Source organism: Oculina patagonica, chromosome 4, assembly GCF_052425735.1.
Source record: "Oculina patagonica isolate OP01 chromosome 4, crgOcupat, whole genome shotgun sequence".
In the NCBI taxonomy this organism is placed as follows: domain Eukaryota; kingdom Metazoa; phylum Cnidaria; class Anthozoa; order Scleractinia; family Oculinidae; genus Oculina; species Oculina patagonica.
The window spans coordinates 22747389-22763939 of record NC_135761.1 but is presented as its reverse complement, the minus strand read 5'-3'; the positions used below and the strand labels follow the sequence as shown (position 1 = coordinate 22763939).

Here is a 16551-nt window from a genome sequence, read left to right as displayed (position 1 = left end):
TAGAAGGTCTGGTCAAAGCTATCAAATTCAATCATTTGTTTGTGCAAACTTATTCGAAATGTTACGATGGTTTTTGCACAAAATTCTCTGAGTGAGGAGTCTTCGCTTAGAGAGGTCTAGGGCTTTTCACAAGTTGCTCGGCAACTTTTTGGCAACTTTTCATATCTCGAGCAACTTTTTCCCCTTCAAGCAACTTTTTTCTTCTTGAGCAACTTGTTGCATTTTGAATAATTTCTAGACCGAAGATCTCCGAAGATTGTCCGAGTGTTGTTCGAGGGCCATACGAACGTTTCCGAAGATAAACGAAGTTTTCCGAAGATTTTCGAGGAACATCCGAAGACGTTTCAACTTTCGGCTCATTCTGCATTTAAACAGTGAAAGAAATCCTTGTTATTTAACATATTTTCGCCTTAAAATGTTATTAAGATAATTCCTTTGCAGTGAAATTGCATAAAACTGCTTAGAAATCTTACCTTCAAAGGGAATATATGTCGAGAAATTTTCCAAAAAAAAGCAGCGTTTTGGATTTTTTGGGGCAACTTTTATTAAGCAAAAGACACCTTTTTGGATTTTTCAAACAACTTTTTGAGAAATTACGGGCAACCTTTTGGGAAATCTCGAGCAACTTGTGGAAAGCCCTAGAGAGGGCCTGAGGCGAACGGTGCTACGTGGCCATGCCAGGTGACGTCATACGCATGTGCATTCGCGCTCTCATAAATAAGTTAGGAATGACATCATAAACAGTGGAAGAGAAAGAAAGAAAACTCGAGATTCAATCGTTAAAATGTCTTACGCATATCTTTTTAAGTACATTATTATAGGAGATACAGGTCAGTGAGATATTATGGTAGACTTTTATTCGTTTTTCTGCAGTGGTATTTGTGAGAATACGCGTCAAACTCGGAGCCCATTTGAAAGATCAAAAATGGACGCCATTGATCGTATTGTGGTTTTCAAGATCATTTGTTCTCAGTGTTTGACTGCTTTGGTCGTTTTTCGTTGATCTAGGAGTTGGGAAATCATGTCTTCTACTGCAGTTTACAGACAAACGTTTCCAACCTGTACATGACCTCACAATAGGTAAGTTTTGTGTAGAAAAATGGCGTTATGTCTTTGAAAGCAACCGGCGTCCAGTTGGAGTTTATTGATCACGAATGATGATATCTTTACGTAAACTTTCACATTTTCCTTTGTGCTTGTGACTGCGTGTTAGTAATTTTAAACATTTCTTATTTCGTCCAGGAGTTGAATTTGGAGCTAGAATGATTACTATCGATGGCAAACAAATAAAACTGCAGATTTGGGATACGGTAAGATTATTGAATTTGAAAATCTTTTCGCGACATCGTGTAAGCTTACAAAGAAATTTTGAAAGGAACGATAGCTTATCAATAGATTAAAAATGCGACGCATTTTTGTGGACTTTTCTTTGTATGAAATGTGTGATTTTGTTGTGCTATATCTGCGTTCAATCTTGGTTTTTGATTGAAAGCCACATCAAATCCACTTACTCAAGAACGATCGAAAACGTAAACTGCCAAGAAGCTTGTATATATTTCACAAACTATTTCAATTTTTGTTTAGCGAGTATTCTTTTGACATCCCTCTTATGCTCTTCCTGTCAATTTGTATTCAACTTAGATGTCAGTTTTTTTGTCGGTTTTTCGAATGAATTAAATTGCTGTCCACCGGTAATTCTTTTAATTCAATGATGAAAAACACTTGTATTCCCTGCAGGCCAATATCCTTGCAGCGTGTTTTTTTTTACTTCCAGGCAAATTGAGAAAGAGCATGGGATTCAATTATGTCAGATTTAATTTTTCTTTTCAAAAAAGTAGTATTTCTTTTTATCTATATAGTCAAAACTTTTACATACTAACAATCTTGGCTCTGTTGTGAATTTATCAGAAGTGTTTGGATTTGAAGATTATAGGTTTTTTTGTAGTTGTAGCTCATGTTTACACAATTAGTTCCTGGATCTATATTTCCTGAATCATTCATTATTTTTTTAAGAACAAAGGAAGGTCACATCTCAGAATATTTACACCTGTAGCTAAAACACAAAACTAAACTTCGGTTGTGCAGTAAGAAAATCATAAATCTACATTGAGATTTCCCCCTTTGGTAAAATTGACTGTTGCCTGAAACAGGGCTACATTTTGTTATCAGCAATCTTCACTTATCCAATGGTCTGTAGACCTTATAGAATAAGGCAAACATTGCCTGTGTGGATGAGAAATGAGAAAACATTATGTAGATGTATAAGAATCAAGAAATAATTTTTCTAGTTATTCATTTGTAAATTTCCCTGCATGAAGACTTTGACTGGGTTTTGCCGATAAATGCGTGGAAAATGTAAACTTTGGGTTTATCATTCTCTGTTTATAAAATCTCCTGTTCGTAACATTTTTTGAAATTGGTCAACATTGGATTTTAGTTTTTTTTAGACAAATACTGCATTTTAGCCATGTTTGCCCCATTTTCAAAATGAGCGATCCTATTGAGTAAAGAGTCTATTGCTGATAGGATTTCTTTAGAAAGTTGACTTTTGAATGTACATATAGTAAGGTTATAGCATTGTATAGTATTATGTTGTATTTATAGGCTGGTCAAGAGTCTTTTCGTTCTATCACACGTTCATACTACCGTGGAGCTGCCGGAGCTTTGTTAGTTTATGACATCACACGGTGGGTAATACCTTACATGAATGTTTTACAAAACCTTGACTTACTAACCTGTCACCATCAAATCTCAAACCGATTTGGAATACAGTATTAAAATTGATGGTACATGTATCTGGCAATAGGAAGACATATGTAGAGAAACCACAGTAAAATTTTACTCACTCACTTCACCAGTGAGGTCACACAACATGATCATTTGCGTGGGAATTCAAAAAGAGACCGGAATGAGATCATTTCCTGATTCCAATTTTAGTTTTTGTTGTGATTACAAACTGTTAAAAATTACAGTTTGTAATCCCAAAAAATGGAATCAGGAAATTGGAAACAGCATAAATTTTTTTATCTCAGTTAACTTTTGTTACAAAATGAAAATTGTTTTCTAATTTGTTTAATGCAAAGAATTGTTGTTTTCACACAAGGTTTAAGTAAATGAGATGCATGTATTGCACATACTTGGAGGGATATTCAAAGACTCAACTGATCAATAAGTAACTTATTGGCATTCAAACAGACTGTTGTCTCTTCTGTATCTGTCAAAAGAGCTCTGTACATGCTAATGGAATAGCAAACAATAGTTCAATAAACAGGACTCCAAAACCTTTCAAGTCTTTTAACAAATTTAGTCATAACCAAATACTTTCACCTATCGAATCATTGTCAGGGAATATCAGAAAAACACATGTGGCTTTGCAGTCAAAATGTTCAGTTTTATGTTAATCTAGTTGGGATTGTACATTAACTGTAAATCCCATTTACAATTCCGATAAATAACCAAAAGGAGTATTGTTTTGAAATGAAATATCTGAACTTTTTTAATGAAAGCATTGCATCTTGTTTTTGCAGGAGAGACACGTTCAACCATCTCACAACATGGCTCGAAGATGCTCGGCAACATTCTAGTTCTAACATGGTCATTATGTTGATTGGAAACAAGAGGTAAACGTTAAAATGCACTACAGTAAAAAAAAAAAAAAATAATAACCATTTTCTCTACCACAATGGGAGTTCATGAGAAAAAAATTGACTAGAACACCAGGTGTAAAATATTAACAAATGGCAATTTTGTGCTGATAATAAAGGAAGTAAATTTTCAAACACATGATTGAATGTCGCACAAACTAACTAATGGAATACATACCTTTAAAGAGAATGTTGTAATGTCAGAATGTGGGTGTCAAAATGTCAAGACGTTTCATTCAAAGAAATTGACAGAGAGTGGGAAAGTGTTGCTTTACCCTTGTTTTGTTTCTTTGTTCGTTTTTTCTCTTCAAGATTTCTTCTTCAGCACATCCATGCCACAGAAAAGTAAACAACATACGGCGTTTCTATTTCAATCTTGTTTCATCTTGAAGATACTTTCTCTAAACTGTTGTTTTTTGATGCTTCTTCATTGTTCCATTCATAAACACAAATTGTCAAATGTTGTGTTTACACCATGTACTTTTATCCTTTCATGTTTTACTGCATGAGTTTATTTTCTAAAAATTAGAGTTCATTATTTCAACCAGAGTTGTGGTAGCTGGCACGTTTGGCTAGTTTACTGGTCATTTGTAGCAATAGGATTAATTAATAAACACATGTTCAGTTAAACTGTATGCAGATATGTCTTACACGTTTTTTAAGGTTGTGTTAGACAAGCTTAAAAGTTTTACTCTACTGGCTGTTTGACGATGCTTTTTGTATTAACAAGTATCTTTTACCTCCATAGTGATCTTGAAGCACGTCGAGATGTTAGGAAAGAAGAGGTAAACTTAACTTCAAGCATGTACTGTTTGAACATTGCATAATTTTTATTTTGCATGAAACAACAGCCTTAAAGGGAAGCCATGAAACATCAGAAACTTATAAATTATTTAACATTTTGTATTCTACTAAACTTGAACACATTGATCACTGTTTGTTCTTATCATAACACAAGGCTGCAAATATATTTTTTTTTTATTACTTGAAAGGACATATGTCCTACTAAGTCACCATCTTGGTCGGACAAAACAAAATTGTGGTCGGGCATCACCAAAAACAAAAGGTCGAATTTTGTTCCCTTAAAATTACCGAGCTCTCGCTTTCCCAGCAATCTCTTTGCACTTCTGTTGCTTATTAGTATTCATCGTTGCCGTAAAATGATTAACAATCAAAAATTTGTCCGGATATTATGTCTGACCACACAATGCCGTGAGCAAATTTTGGCTGGCCAATGTTCGATAACTGACTGTTATTTGCAGTCCTGATAACAGTAACTGAACAGAAGCACAATAAAATAGAATTCTGAAGATTTACTTTCCTCAGCTCAACTATTTTTTATATTTTGGCTCTCACACATGGAGGTTGATGTCTTTTCTTTTTTAATTGTGGTTTCTTTTTTTTCTCAGGGTGAAGCTTTTGCTCGGGAGCATGGCCTCATTTTCATGGAAACCTCTGCAAAGACTGCAGCAAATGTAGAAGAGGTGAGATGCTTTTTTTAACATAGCTAGCAGACGCACGCAATTAAATTCAGTATATGCGAGCATGCACAAAATCCAACAGTGCAGGCTGAAAGCGTGAGCAAATCCCTTTGCCAGATTTTTTTCTTGTGTGCGAGTTTTTGGCCAGAGTTTAGATCTACATTTCCACTGGCAATGTTATAAATTAAAACAATTGGCTTATACTTTAAGCTGTGCACTATCGAGTTATAGTATATGTGGGAGAGCACTTGATAAGCTGCTATTTTTAAGAACATCAAATTTCCAAGGGGCAACTATCAGACGGATAGTTCCGAGACAGAAACACTCTATTGTCTTTATTGTTTACCACTAAATTTTCTTCCGCGCGCACATACAAAAACGAGCATCGTGAATTATTTTTACTTTTCAGGATAAAAAACACAATTGAAAGCCGAAATTTAACAAACGAAACAAAAGCAAACAAGAAACCCACGAAATGCAGTAAATTTGGTTGGTTTTTTTTGTCTGCAGGCACGCTTGTTTACAAAAAAAAAAAGTCACGGGCGGGCACTATCAATCCGGGCATTTTTCTCGGGAGGGCACTATGGGTGATAGTGCCCTCTGGCGGACGGGCACTATCGCGTCACGTGTTCAATTTAAACCAATCAGAATTGGAGAAAATTTAGTGGTGTACTATAACGAGTTATAGTATATGTGGGAGAGCACTTGAGAAGCTGGAGTTGCTTTCGGCTATCGCCTCGAGCAACTCTTACGCTTCTTTTGTGCTCTCCAAACTTCCCACGTGCACCATAACTTGATAGTGTATGCTTAAGCACGATCCAGTTGGCAATTTTATTTGATTAGAGATTTGTAACCTGGGCCATACTTGCTTACCCAGGTACCAGAGGTGTTCTTTTGTCTCTTTTCATCACACTAGAGTATGATCTGCAACATTTATTGTTCACCTTTCTATAATTCTAACATACAAATTGTTCTTTTGCGCCTCTTAGGCCTTCATCAACACAGCTAAGGAAATCTACCAAAAAATCCAGGAAGGTGTTTTTGATATCAACAATGAGGTAAGTTCTTTTTTGTGTTGTGGAATGTTGAACACTTTATTCTTTTAAGACTTTTAAATTAGTTCTTCAATCTATGTAGCCCCTGCTGGATGGGTTGCTAGTTTCTGAATATATTTGCAAAGCTACTTCGACAAGTACCCATCATAACTCCTGGATGGAGAGAAACACTGGGGGTTAAGTGTCATGCCCAAGAACACAACATACTGTTGATTGCATCTACCTGTGAACGCACGCGCCAAAAACATGTTTTCAAATGATGTCAAACGTCAGCGTTTCAGGTGTCAAACTTTGAAGTTTAGCAGACCGTAACGGCAACTTTCGCGCCGAAAGTTTAACACATTCCGGTTTCGAAATGGCGGAAAGATTAGATATAAAAAACTTCTTCTGAGAAACTGATGCTGATCTGTGTCGATATGCATACACAGGTTCACTTGAATCATTTCTAGGGTAAAGTTTCGCCGTGCTCAGTGTTTATGGTGAGTATTTTGAGTGCAAAAGTTCGCGTTTCGGTCTGCTAAAATTCAAAGTTTGACACCTGAAACGCTGACGTTTGACGTCATTTGAAAACATGTTTTAAGCGCGTGCATTCACAGGTAGATGCAATCGACGGTAGACACAGTGGAGTCTGTTGCATTACCCACATGTATTAGACCACTAACTGTGTCTATATGGATGAGATGTGCAGTGGCCTAATGGTTAGCGCGCTGGACTCCAGATAGAGCAGTCTGTATTTGAGCCCTGGCCAATCCTCTCTCATAGTGCCTCTCTCCACCCAGGTGTATAAATCAGATCGAGCGGTGTGGTTGTGAGCTCTGGTTGGGGTCATGGTGTTGTGGTGTTCTTGGGCAAGACACTTTACTCTCATAGTACCTCTTTCCACCCAGGTGTATAAATGGGTACCTGCAAATTTAATGCTGAGGTTAACCCTGCAATGGACTTTCATCCTATCCAGGGGGAAGTAGAAATACTCATAGTTGCTTAATGCTAAGGAAACTGGAATACGCTCCAGCCTGATGGGCCACTAGGCTCGAATGCAGTTCTGACCCTATTTTTACTCGACCCTGTTCATATGAACAAAAAAAATTATTAACTTTTCCCAGAAAGAAGACAAGAATTTAACTCTGACATTGACTTTTACTTTCCAGGCTAATGGAATCAAGATCGGTCCACAACATTCACCGTCCAACCCTTCAGTACCTTTGGGAGGCGGCCGAGCTCAAGACAGCGGAGGCTGTTGCTAAAGCAGGGTCACGTCAGGCTCTGAATAAACTGTCCAATTTATTTTCACCATGAATCTTAAAACAACAACTTTGAATTGAATCTCTTGATACAATTTCAAAGAGACAAGAAAGCTTGATTGATAGTGCAACTGTAATGAAAGTCAGACAACGGTAATAATGTGGAATGGTTTAAAACTGTTAAATTTTCTGTAAGGAAGGGTGGAGTGTTGGATGACTGCATTAGGTCTGCCAGCAGAACCTCCTATATTCTTAGTTAATTACTAGCTTCTTGGTTGTTTTGGTTGGTGATATTAGTCATCTCATAGACGGCAGTTTTAACTGATTGATTTGATCAACAAACAAATTCTTTCAACTGATCCTTTACAAATGTATGGAAACTAGTAATGAGAATTTGTATGTTGATATGTGGACAAATCCTCCTTACTGGTTTCATACATTTTCTAGACTTTTTTCCCTTGAAAGTGATAGTGCCCTATTAATTTGTTGCATTTTTACGAAACAACACCAAGAAGCTAGAAATGGGACAGTGCAGGGGGCTCTGCTGATGTAGACTGACGTTGGTTGTCAGTTAATTAATTGTAAGAGATTTTTACAAAATGCACTGTTAATTTTTGAAATTTTCCTCCATTCCAAGACAGGTAGCTTTGTATAGAGCTAATTCAATCTAAACAACAGTTTGTTTGATGTAGTTTATTTTCTACAAGAATGTATTAGTCATGTTCGGCAATGTGCCTTTTGAGCTGTGAAATATTAATCCAGTGTAAAATACCGCTATGCAGTTGACTAAAATGACTTGAGACCTCGTAAAGGTTAAATCAAAACTCTTACAAGGGTGGCAATTTGTTTTATCTGAGAATTAATTCAAGGTTTCTTTATACTATCAAAATACAATGCGGTGCATGTTTTTCTTTGCCATCGCATTTAAGTTTACAGTGCCCTTTATTAATGAGTATTGTAGAAGTGTCCATAGAAAATATTAATGTGTTGCTGTATCTGTGCAATAAAGAATGCCTATAACCAAGTTTAAATGTTTTGTTGATTGTTTTGAAAACCTGACGGGGGATAAAAGGCAGTGCAGTTCTTTTGATTATCCCCTAGAGATAACGAACCTTGGAAAAGATTTTTGATGGCTTACAATCAGGGGGAGGCGTGGTGGCCTAATGGTTAGTGCGCCCGACTCCAAGTCGAACAGCCCGGCTTCGAGGCCTGGCTGGGGAGCTGCATTGTGTTCTTGGTCAAGACACTTTACTCTCACAGTGTCTCTCTCCACGCAGGTGTATAAATGGGTACCGGCAAATTAACTGCTGGGCGGTAACCCTGCGATAGACTAGCATCCCATCCAGGGGGGAGACAGAGTAGCAATACTTCTAGTTGCTTAGTGCTACGGAAACCAGGATAAGCTCCAGCAGTATGGGCCACTTGGCTTGGACACAGACTTTACCTTTTACAATCAGGGGAGGATTTTCGAGAGGAATTTAGCATTCTGTAGTGTAGCAGTTCTTGTAAGCTTGTTGCAACATGTTTTGGGAGCCAGGGGCATTGTTCCTGTCATTCATTCTATTGATCTGTTGAACTATTTAGCCCTCCATGCTAGAGAGAGCTGCTACCTTACCCTAAGCGTTTAATAGCAATCTTGCATCTGAACAAGTATCAAGGAGTATATTAAGAAAAAAAGAAGGCTGCATGATACCAAGTTTAAAACCCTAAGTAAGAAATTCTGCAGATCCATAAGTATCTAATAAGATCATTGTACTTTGTTAAATGTATCTTTGTTTTCAGTCTTGACATGTCAAAAAATTTATAGCATACCATAAATCCCCTGTTAAGCTCCCCCCTCCCCCCCCCCCCCCTCAAATGAACCTCTCTGATATGCCTTCCCTTTTTTGGTAAAGGAAATTTTATTATGGCTTCTCCTCGCATTTTAGCCCCCTTCCCCTTTACCTCAAAACCAAGCCAAAAAACGTCAGACTCTATTACGGTGAATTTTTACTGTACCAATCGTAACCTGCGATCAGGCCTTTTTTTTAAATGGAGAGGACCCTTGTTCCCCAAAACACTTCCTGTTTCTGTTTCCTGTTCCCTGAAAGCATTTTGTCGACTTTTGTGATCCCTGTCCCTAAAATATCAGGAGCACGACTTTTCCTTTTCCTTTTGTTCCCTCGTTCCCAATTATTTTATGGCTGTGTTCCCTTGTTCCCTGGGAGGGTCGGCATGACCTCAGGTTATTATACCAATCTGGGCACTAATTCACATGCACTACTCGCAAGCTTTGAAGGACAAATTACCGGTACTTGTGCCAAAAAGAAGCAGTGAATCACGAACACAGTCGTTAATATTGATCGAAGTAAAAAGAATAGAATTGAAATCCCCCCTACCCATCCCCCGCCACTGTCGCGTCTATTGAACCAAGAAATAAATAATAAATTTTAAAATAATATATAAATGACAGCTTTGGCGCGGTTACTCAGGACCACGCAGTCCTGAATCATCATGGCGGACAAATTTACAATAGAAGTTCGGCAGCTCTGATTATGAATTGGAGCCCTTAAGAGTAACATCAAGACAATGAAACTTCAAGTGTCACCGAGGGCATACGCCAAGATCCTCTTACACACCTCGAAATACCCCCACAAGGCCGTGAATGGAGTTCTTTTAGGCAACGAAACCACTCAAGATGGTGAAATCTATGTGCTAGATGCCATTCCTTTGTTTCATATTTGCCTTGGTTTGGCACCGATGCTTGAAGTTGCCCTGGCAAGGGTAAGATTTACTTTAATTTTTTTCTGTTGGCTCGTTTTTGTAACCATTTTATTGAAAATCAATTTTCTGTAGTTGTTCGTGTTGTCGTGGTCATGTCAGAGATGTGTCAGCCAATATATGAGTCACCCTAAATTTTAAATTTAAACATTTGTTTGGTTTAGATTTAGACTTATTACGGTGGCTCCCAAGGGAGGAAAAGGATTTTTTTATTTTGCACTTTACAATCAGTCATGTATGGTGCCAACAGACCCATCCCTTTGCCATCATCTTAGTGTTGCTGCTAATTAGAATAATCAAAATTTGCCAGTAATGTACCAATCAAGACTGTCAAATTAGCTAGTAAGACCTAAGCTAACAGCTTGAGCTCGCTAGGTCAATGAGTTTTGGGTTAGGGTTAGTGGAGTGGCAAATAAAATCTTATCTTACCTTATCTCAAATGGGTTTCCGGTCGTTTCATGATAAAGTCGGGGCCATTCCATTTTATATCCACACCCCCCCCTGTTGACGAGGTAGGTCAAAATTTACCCCCTAAGAAAAAAAGATCAAAGTGCCGACATGATGCCCCCCTCAGAAAAATCCGATTTTTTCTTAACCCCATCAGAAAAAAGACCACTTTTTGCTCATTTTTTACTTACCCCCTCAGAAAGAATCAAAGGTGCCGACATATTTTAGACCTCTTAAGAAAAATTCGTCAACGGGGGGGGTGTAAATTTTTTTTGGAATGGCCCTCGTTCCGAGACAAGTCAAGGACAATTCAAGGCACATGTAAAGTCAATTCCAGACAAGCTCCATTGCTTGAAGTCCTTTCGATACAAAGTATACTATACTGTATTAATGACCAAACAAACCTTCGAAGATACTCGCTCGAGCGAACATAAACCTCCGTTATATAATAAATGAAACGTACACACAAATGAGACTGAGTTTTGGTTATGTTTATTTACAAAAGAGTTTGTCTAAATATATTTTTGAGACTTCTTCTATAACTTCAGATGTTATGCCTACGATCAAGAAACACAAATCACATCACGACTGTTAACAAGAGTTACCGAGTTACGAGTTATTACAACTTATTAGATGGCTTCTGTGCAGATTTTATTTATGTCGATCGATCGAGTCGCTTCTGCGAATTTTAGCTTATTTGTTACAAAGATAACCAAAATTACAAAACTAAAACAGTTATTCTGCACTTTTCTCAAGTTTACTTCTGAATTGAAGCAATTTCAGTTTGTCTTGAATCGACTTTACATGTGTCTTGAATCGACCTCAACTTGTCTCGAAACGACTTGTCTCGAAACGACTTTGTCTTGAAACGACCGTAAACTAAAGTCTTTACAAAGTTTCTATTTCTACAATACATGTACTAGTTCTGTAGGCCCTATGCTTATCTAGAAAGTTCTTCCTCTCCAATGTAAATCACTTCCCTTTCATCTAGTCAGATTTTTCAGTCATTTACTGTAAAAATAACCCCATTATCTTAAACTTGGTTGTCTCATAGTACACCACAATTGAGAACAATTTGTGGTACTCCTTGAACTAATTTTAACTTAGTTAACCCTGTCTCCATCATCTCAACTGTGAAAACTAAAGAGTAAAGTCCAAAGTACTGCATATATTAACAGGGCCATCTGTTCTGTAGGTTGATATTCACTGTAAAGAGAGTGGTTTACAGATAGTTGGATATTACCAAGCTAATGAACATATCAATGATAATAGGTAAGTTCAATATAAGGTAAAGAAAACATATTCCATGTTTATACATGTAGAACTTAGAAAAACACAGATGTATTGTCTATGAGAATAGAAAGAGCACTTTTAGGGTAGTACATGTTGCTAGCTTGTGTTATTGTTTACATATAAAACTCTTTTAAGTTCTCTGCAATCAAACCTCACTTTATGAACACCCGCTTCAAACAGACACTTTTTGTGTGGTCCCTACAAGGTCCATTTTAAAAGACTTAAACTGTGCTTGTTATACCTGCCAACTTTTTCTAGTTCAAAGACGTGAGATTTTTTATCCTGAGAGTGCCAGGATTTCTGAAGACAATACGACAATGTCCAAAGCCTCCCGAAGACGTCCGAGGTATTCCGAAGACGTCCTGAACATATCCCGATCCGAGTGCGTGGAGGTGTTTTGCTAAACACGACCCCGTTCCAAATGCTTTTCTCATCAAAACTCTGAGATTTTGGAGAAAGTATCGTCATTTACTCATTTAAAATGGACTTTTCGTTTTTTGCATTGGTTTGAGTTTACATTTTTTGGAAGGTGTCTCCCCTTTGGTTGTAAAAACTCACATTTTGGACCAGGTGTGAGAAATTGGTTCGTAAGCGTGAGTTGGCGTGAGATCGCAGTTTTCAACTCGCAGGCGTGAGACTCACCCCCGAGGCATGAGAGTTGGCAGGTATAGCTTGTATGAGTGTTTTTAGAACTCTGTAGAATCACAGACACATTTTTGACTGTCATTGGTCAAAATTGGTCACACACATTGCATGTATTACATTTTGTATCCTCTGTTGAGTTGTCTAAAGAAGGCAGGCAAATATGCGTTGTTACTTAATTGTGGACACAACTTTAAGTGGGGCCATTATGTAGGAAGGGCACAACCTTTGGAAATTGGTGGAATGGTACAAAATAATGTTGCTCTCTGGAAATTTATTGTTTTTATATGGTGTCATACACTGCACTTGTAAGCCTGAGCAATCAGTTTTATAATTTTGCCTTTTGTTTGCAGTCCTAATGCAATATGCTACAAGATTGCTGAGAAAATATGTGATCAATTTAACAATGGTTTTATCTTAATGGTAAGTTCAAATTTTATATCAATTTATGCATTATTTTACTTTGTGTGATAACTATAGACAAGGTTTTGTGACAAACTGATCTTTCTTTCTTCTTGCTGAACAGGTTGATAATGCAAAACTTTCTGTACCATGCGAAGAAATAGCTTGCAAGGTAAACAAAATTTCACATTATTTTATAAATGTGTGTATTTAGTAAATAAACCCTTTCAGGCGGCTGGTATGCATATTGGAGGATAATGCCCGAGGCTGAAAGATTGTCGAAAAATGAACAGTTGGCCGAGAGGCGTAGCTTCGAGGGCAACTGTGAAATTTTGAGGACAATCTTTCAGCCAAGGGCATTATCCTCCAATATACCAGCAAGCCAGAAAGGGGTTTATTTATTTTATAACCCTCCGATTAATTTCTTCATCGCGCTTTATCGCCAGTAAATTTATAGGAAAAAACCTACGTAATAAACCCGGCGTAACTGTGGTTGAAACAAATGTAAGTTGATTGGTTTACGTAGTTTTATAACTGTGAATTCATCAAAAGTTAGAATTGAATAAGGTGACTTCATTCGTTTGTTTTGTGCTTGCCTACAAAATCGGGCGACGGATATCAAATCGATGGGGTATATTTGCTGATACCCGTCATCTGATTTTGTACCACGTGATGCGTTTTGTCCAATGAGCGCGCGCGAAAATTAATCGATGGGTTATAACAATATATAAATAACTCCCCATTGCAGCGGGAAAGAGAATGTGGAGGAGGAAGAATCAAGTATTTGAAGGCATCAGTTGCATATTGTAGCCTTGAGTTGTTGGGCTAGCAATTGTATCAAACTCGGTGAAGGTGCATACATGTGAAATTCTGGTTATAAGCTCCCCGACATATAACCCCCCTCCCCCCTCCCCCCTCTTCCGGTTCTGGGCCCATCTACCTGGAAACAAAAAAATACATCCGATTATAAGCCCCCCTCTTCCAGATGACAGTACTGAACAGGGCTAAATGTTGCTTTATTATGCCTTTTTAACTTTTCAGTTAAAAAAACCTATTTTGACAACATTCCCATGGCTCGTTTCGAAACTTTTTTTTTATTCCCCTTATAAGCCCTCCCGGATATAAGCCCCTCTGCTTATAAGCCCACACAAAACCCCTTACGAAGTTGTATAAGCCCAGGGCTTATAACTAGAATTTTAAGGTACAGTCGAAGCTCTCTTAACGGACACTCTCGTAAGCGGACAGCTCTACTTACGGCCACCTTGTTAGAAACCCCGTTTTTACTCCCATACAAACTCTGTATTTTTACATTCTCGTAAGCGGACATTCCTGTAAGCGGCCGCGGACACTTTCCGAGATTACGACTTAGACTTTTTCTTTGTTTTTAAGCTCCCGTAAGCGGACACCGCAAAGAAAATCATATAAAAAACCTCTGTATCTTGTATTAATCAATTAACTTCACATCGCCGTTCGTCACAATGATTTTACTGTAATTACAGTACCATATTTCAGTGTTTGTTTTGTCGTCATCCACGTCCGGTTAAATTTTGAAACACCACCAACATGCATATTACCATTATGTTAGCTGGGCAAGCTCCCGTAAGCAGCTATCTATCCCTTACACCTCTAGTGGCCGCTTACAAGAACCATTCTCGTAAGCGGCCAGCTCCAGTTGCGGACACTTTTTTCGCGTCCCGAGGGTGTCCGCTTATGAGAGCTTCGACTGTATTAACTTTTTATTGACAACTTGTTATTTCCTAAACATGCAGTAATATTTTGTTTTTGTGTTTTGTAGTGTTATGTAGTCCAAGACAACAAGTGGAAGCAAAGTGACAAAGATCTGTATGTATCAGTGAAGTTAACAGACAGTTTTCATTATGATATCAGTTGACAACAACTGTGCCAGAATTTTTTTCTCATGCTGCAAAACAATGCAATTCGCGAAGTTGTTGTTTAAATCCTATTGGGATGTAAGAAAGGATGGGAAAGAAGAAGCAGCAAAAAGAATTCTGGTTCTGCTAGTCAAATGAAGTCATAACAAATATATGGATTTATTTTTCCCATACAATGTAGTGTTCACTGTAACCATGGTTTGGGCTCAACACTCCTGGGGGAGGGAGAGTTGCATTTCCAGCCCAAACAATAGCTGCGAAGGAGACTATTATTGTTCCCAACGCATTAAAATTCTCCCAAACTTCTGCAGTCATGTTTTCATAACTCAATAAAAGAGGGGAAATAGGGGAATATGTGTCTATTTCTCAAGTAGAAATCTGGAAAATGTTTTCTGTGTCATAATAAGATCTCAGAAACATTTTTATGTTGTAGAATTAGGGGAGATTTCCTGCTTCAGTGGTAGTTTTTTTAAAAAAAATATTTAAGTGTCAGTTGAAACATCTTGACTGTAAATAAATGTAACACTGTCTCATTACTGTTTAATATTTCTTTGTAGATTGCTTGAAGGTGGAGAAGACTCACTTGGACTTGCTACAGAGCTTCTAGAAGGAAAAGCTTATCAGAGTCTTATAGACTTTGACAATCATCTTGATGACATTACACAAGACTGGCTCAACAAAGACATAAATAGACTAGTCGACATATCACTCACGACTTAACAGTTATTGTCTATTGTCACTGATATAAAGTATTCCTATCAGAAACAACTGCTCAAGTCTTTTTAGGTATTCAGTAATATAATATGATCATGAATTCTGTCTTTGTATTTTTATTTTGTCGCTTGAACCAATCTTTGCATCTTACCATAGTTAGCAACTCTGATCTAGTGCAGTCTTTTGAGCACAACCCAAAAGATGCTAGAATGAAACAGATGTCTCAGTATTTTGAAGTCATAAAACGTACACTGTGAACTTTTCAATAAAGTCATTTCAATATGGCTGGCCCAATAAAACAACTGATAATTGACATAAAATGATTCTTTTTTGAATTTGCAAGGAAATGTTTATACCTTCTACCAATATACTTCTCCTAACTTCCCTCCCTTCTACATTACTCTCCCCTCCCCCCAAGGGTTTCAATAAAAGTCCTGGCTGTTGGTGGCTATTAATTATGGAGGTTCTTACTGGGAACGTTGAACTAAGTTACATGGAACAGGTCGACATATAAACATCCTATAGCTGTACTAGCAATATTAATCTCAGGCTAACTGGTTTTAGAGACAAAGAGAAAATCTTCAGAAAAAAATCTAAGTCATTCATTTGAATTTAATGCACACTTGTTGTTAAGCAATACCAGTATGATATTATTTTGAATTCATAGAATTAAAGTGTTGTGTGATATTTATCTGGTACCAAACTTCATATCGATCAGTTGTCTTTTTTTTAATTTATATGTTGTTGTAATACATACTTGCCATTTCGAAAATAAACTATAAATACAACACAGTCTATAGATTTTATTAAACTTAAATATGTATTGTGTGTTTCAAAATTCAGTTACCTGTAAATATGTTGTCAGGGTTCTATCTAGAGGTGTTTAGGGGTAGAAGCTTCCCCCCCAAACAGCCCAGCTCCCCCCCCCCCAAAAAAAAAAAAAATTGTGATAATTTATACAGTACATAGATAAATCAATA

The 16551-nt window shown here is 37.4% G+C and overlaps 2 protein-coding genes across 2 annotated transcripts; both read left to right on the top strand.

The window, feature by feature from the left end:
• Positions 1-692: 692 nt before the first annotated feature.
• Positions 693-8446, top strand: LOC144651924 (ras-related protein Rab-2). The gene is made up of 9 exons (XM_078511996.1): positions 693-830; positions 1009-1080; positions 1243-1310; positions 2605-2687; positions 3528-3620; positions 4393-4429; positions 5054-5128; positions 6115-6183; positions 7329-8446. Exons 1-9 carry the CDS (start codon positions 785-787, stop codon positions 7422-7424), a joined length of 639 nt encoding a protein of 212 aa, XP_078368122.1. The 5' UTR covers positions 693-784; the 3' UTR covers positions 7425-8446.
• Positions 8447-9893: 1447 nt separating this feature from the next.
• On the top strand, positions 9894-15891 carry LOC144651930 (ER membrane protein complex subunit 8-like). The gene is made up of 6 exons (XM_078512003.1): positions 9894-10184; positions 11824-11900; positions 12917-12986; positions 13090-13137; positions 14761-14807; positions 15415-15891. The coding sequence occupies exons 1-6, from the start codon at positions 9990-9992 to the stop codon at positions 15575-15577; spliced, it is 600 nt and encodes a 199-aa protein (XP_078368129.1). The 5' UTR covers positions 9894-9989; the 3' UTR covers positions 15578-15891.
• Positions 15892-16551: the final 660 nt, after the last annotated feature.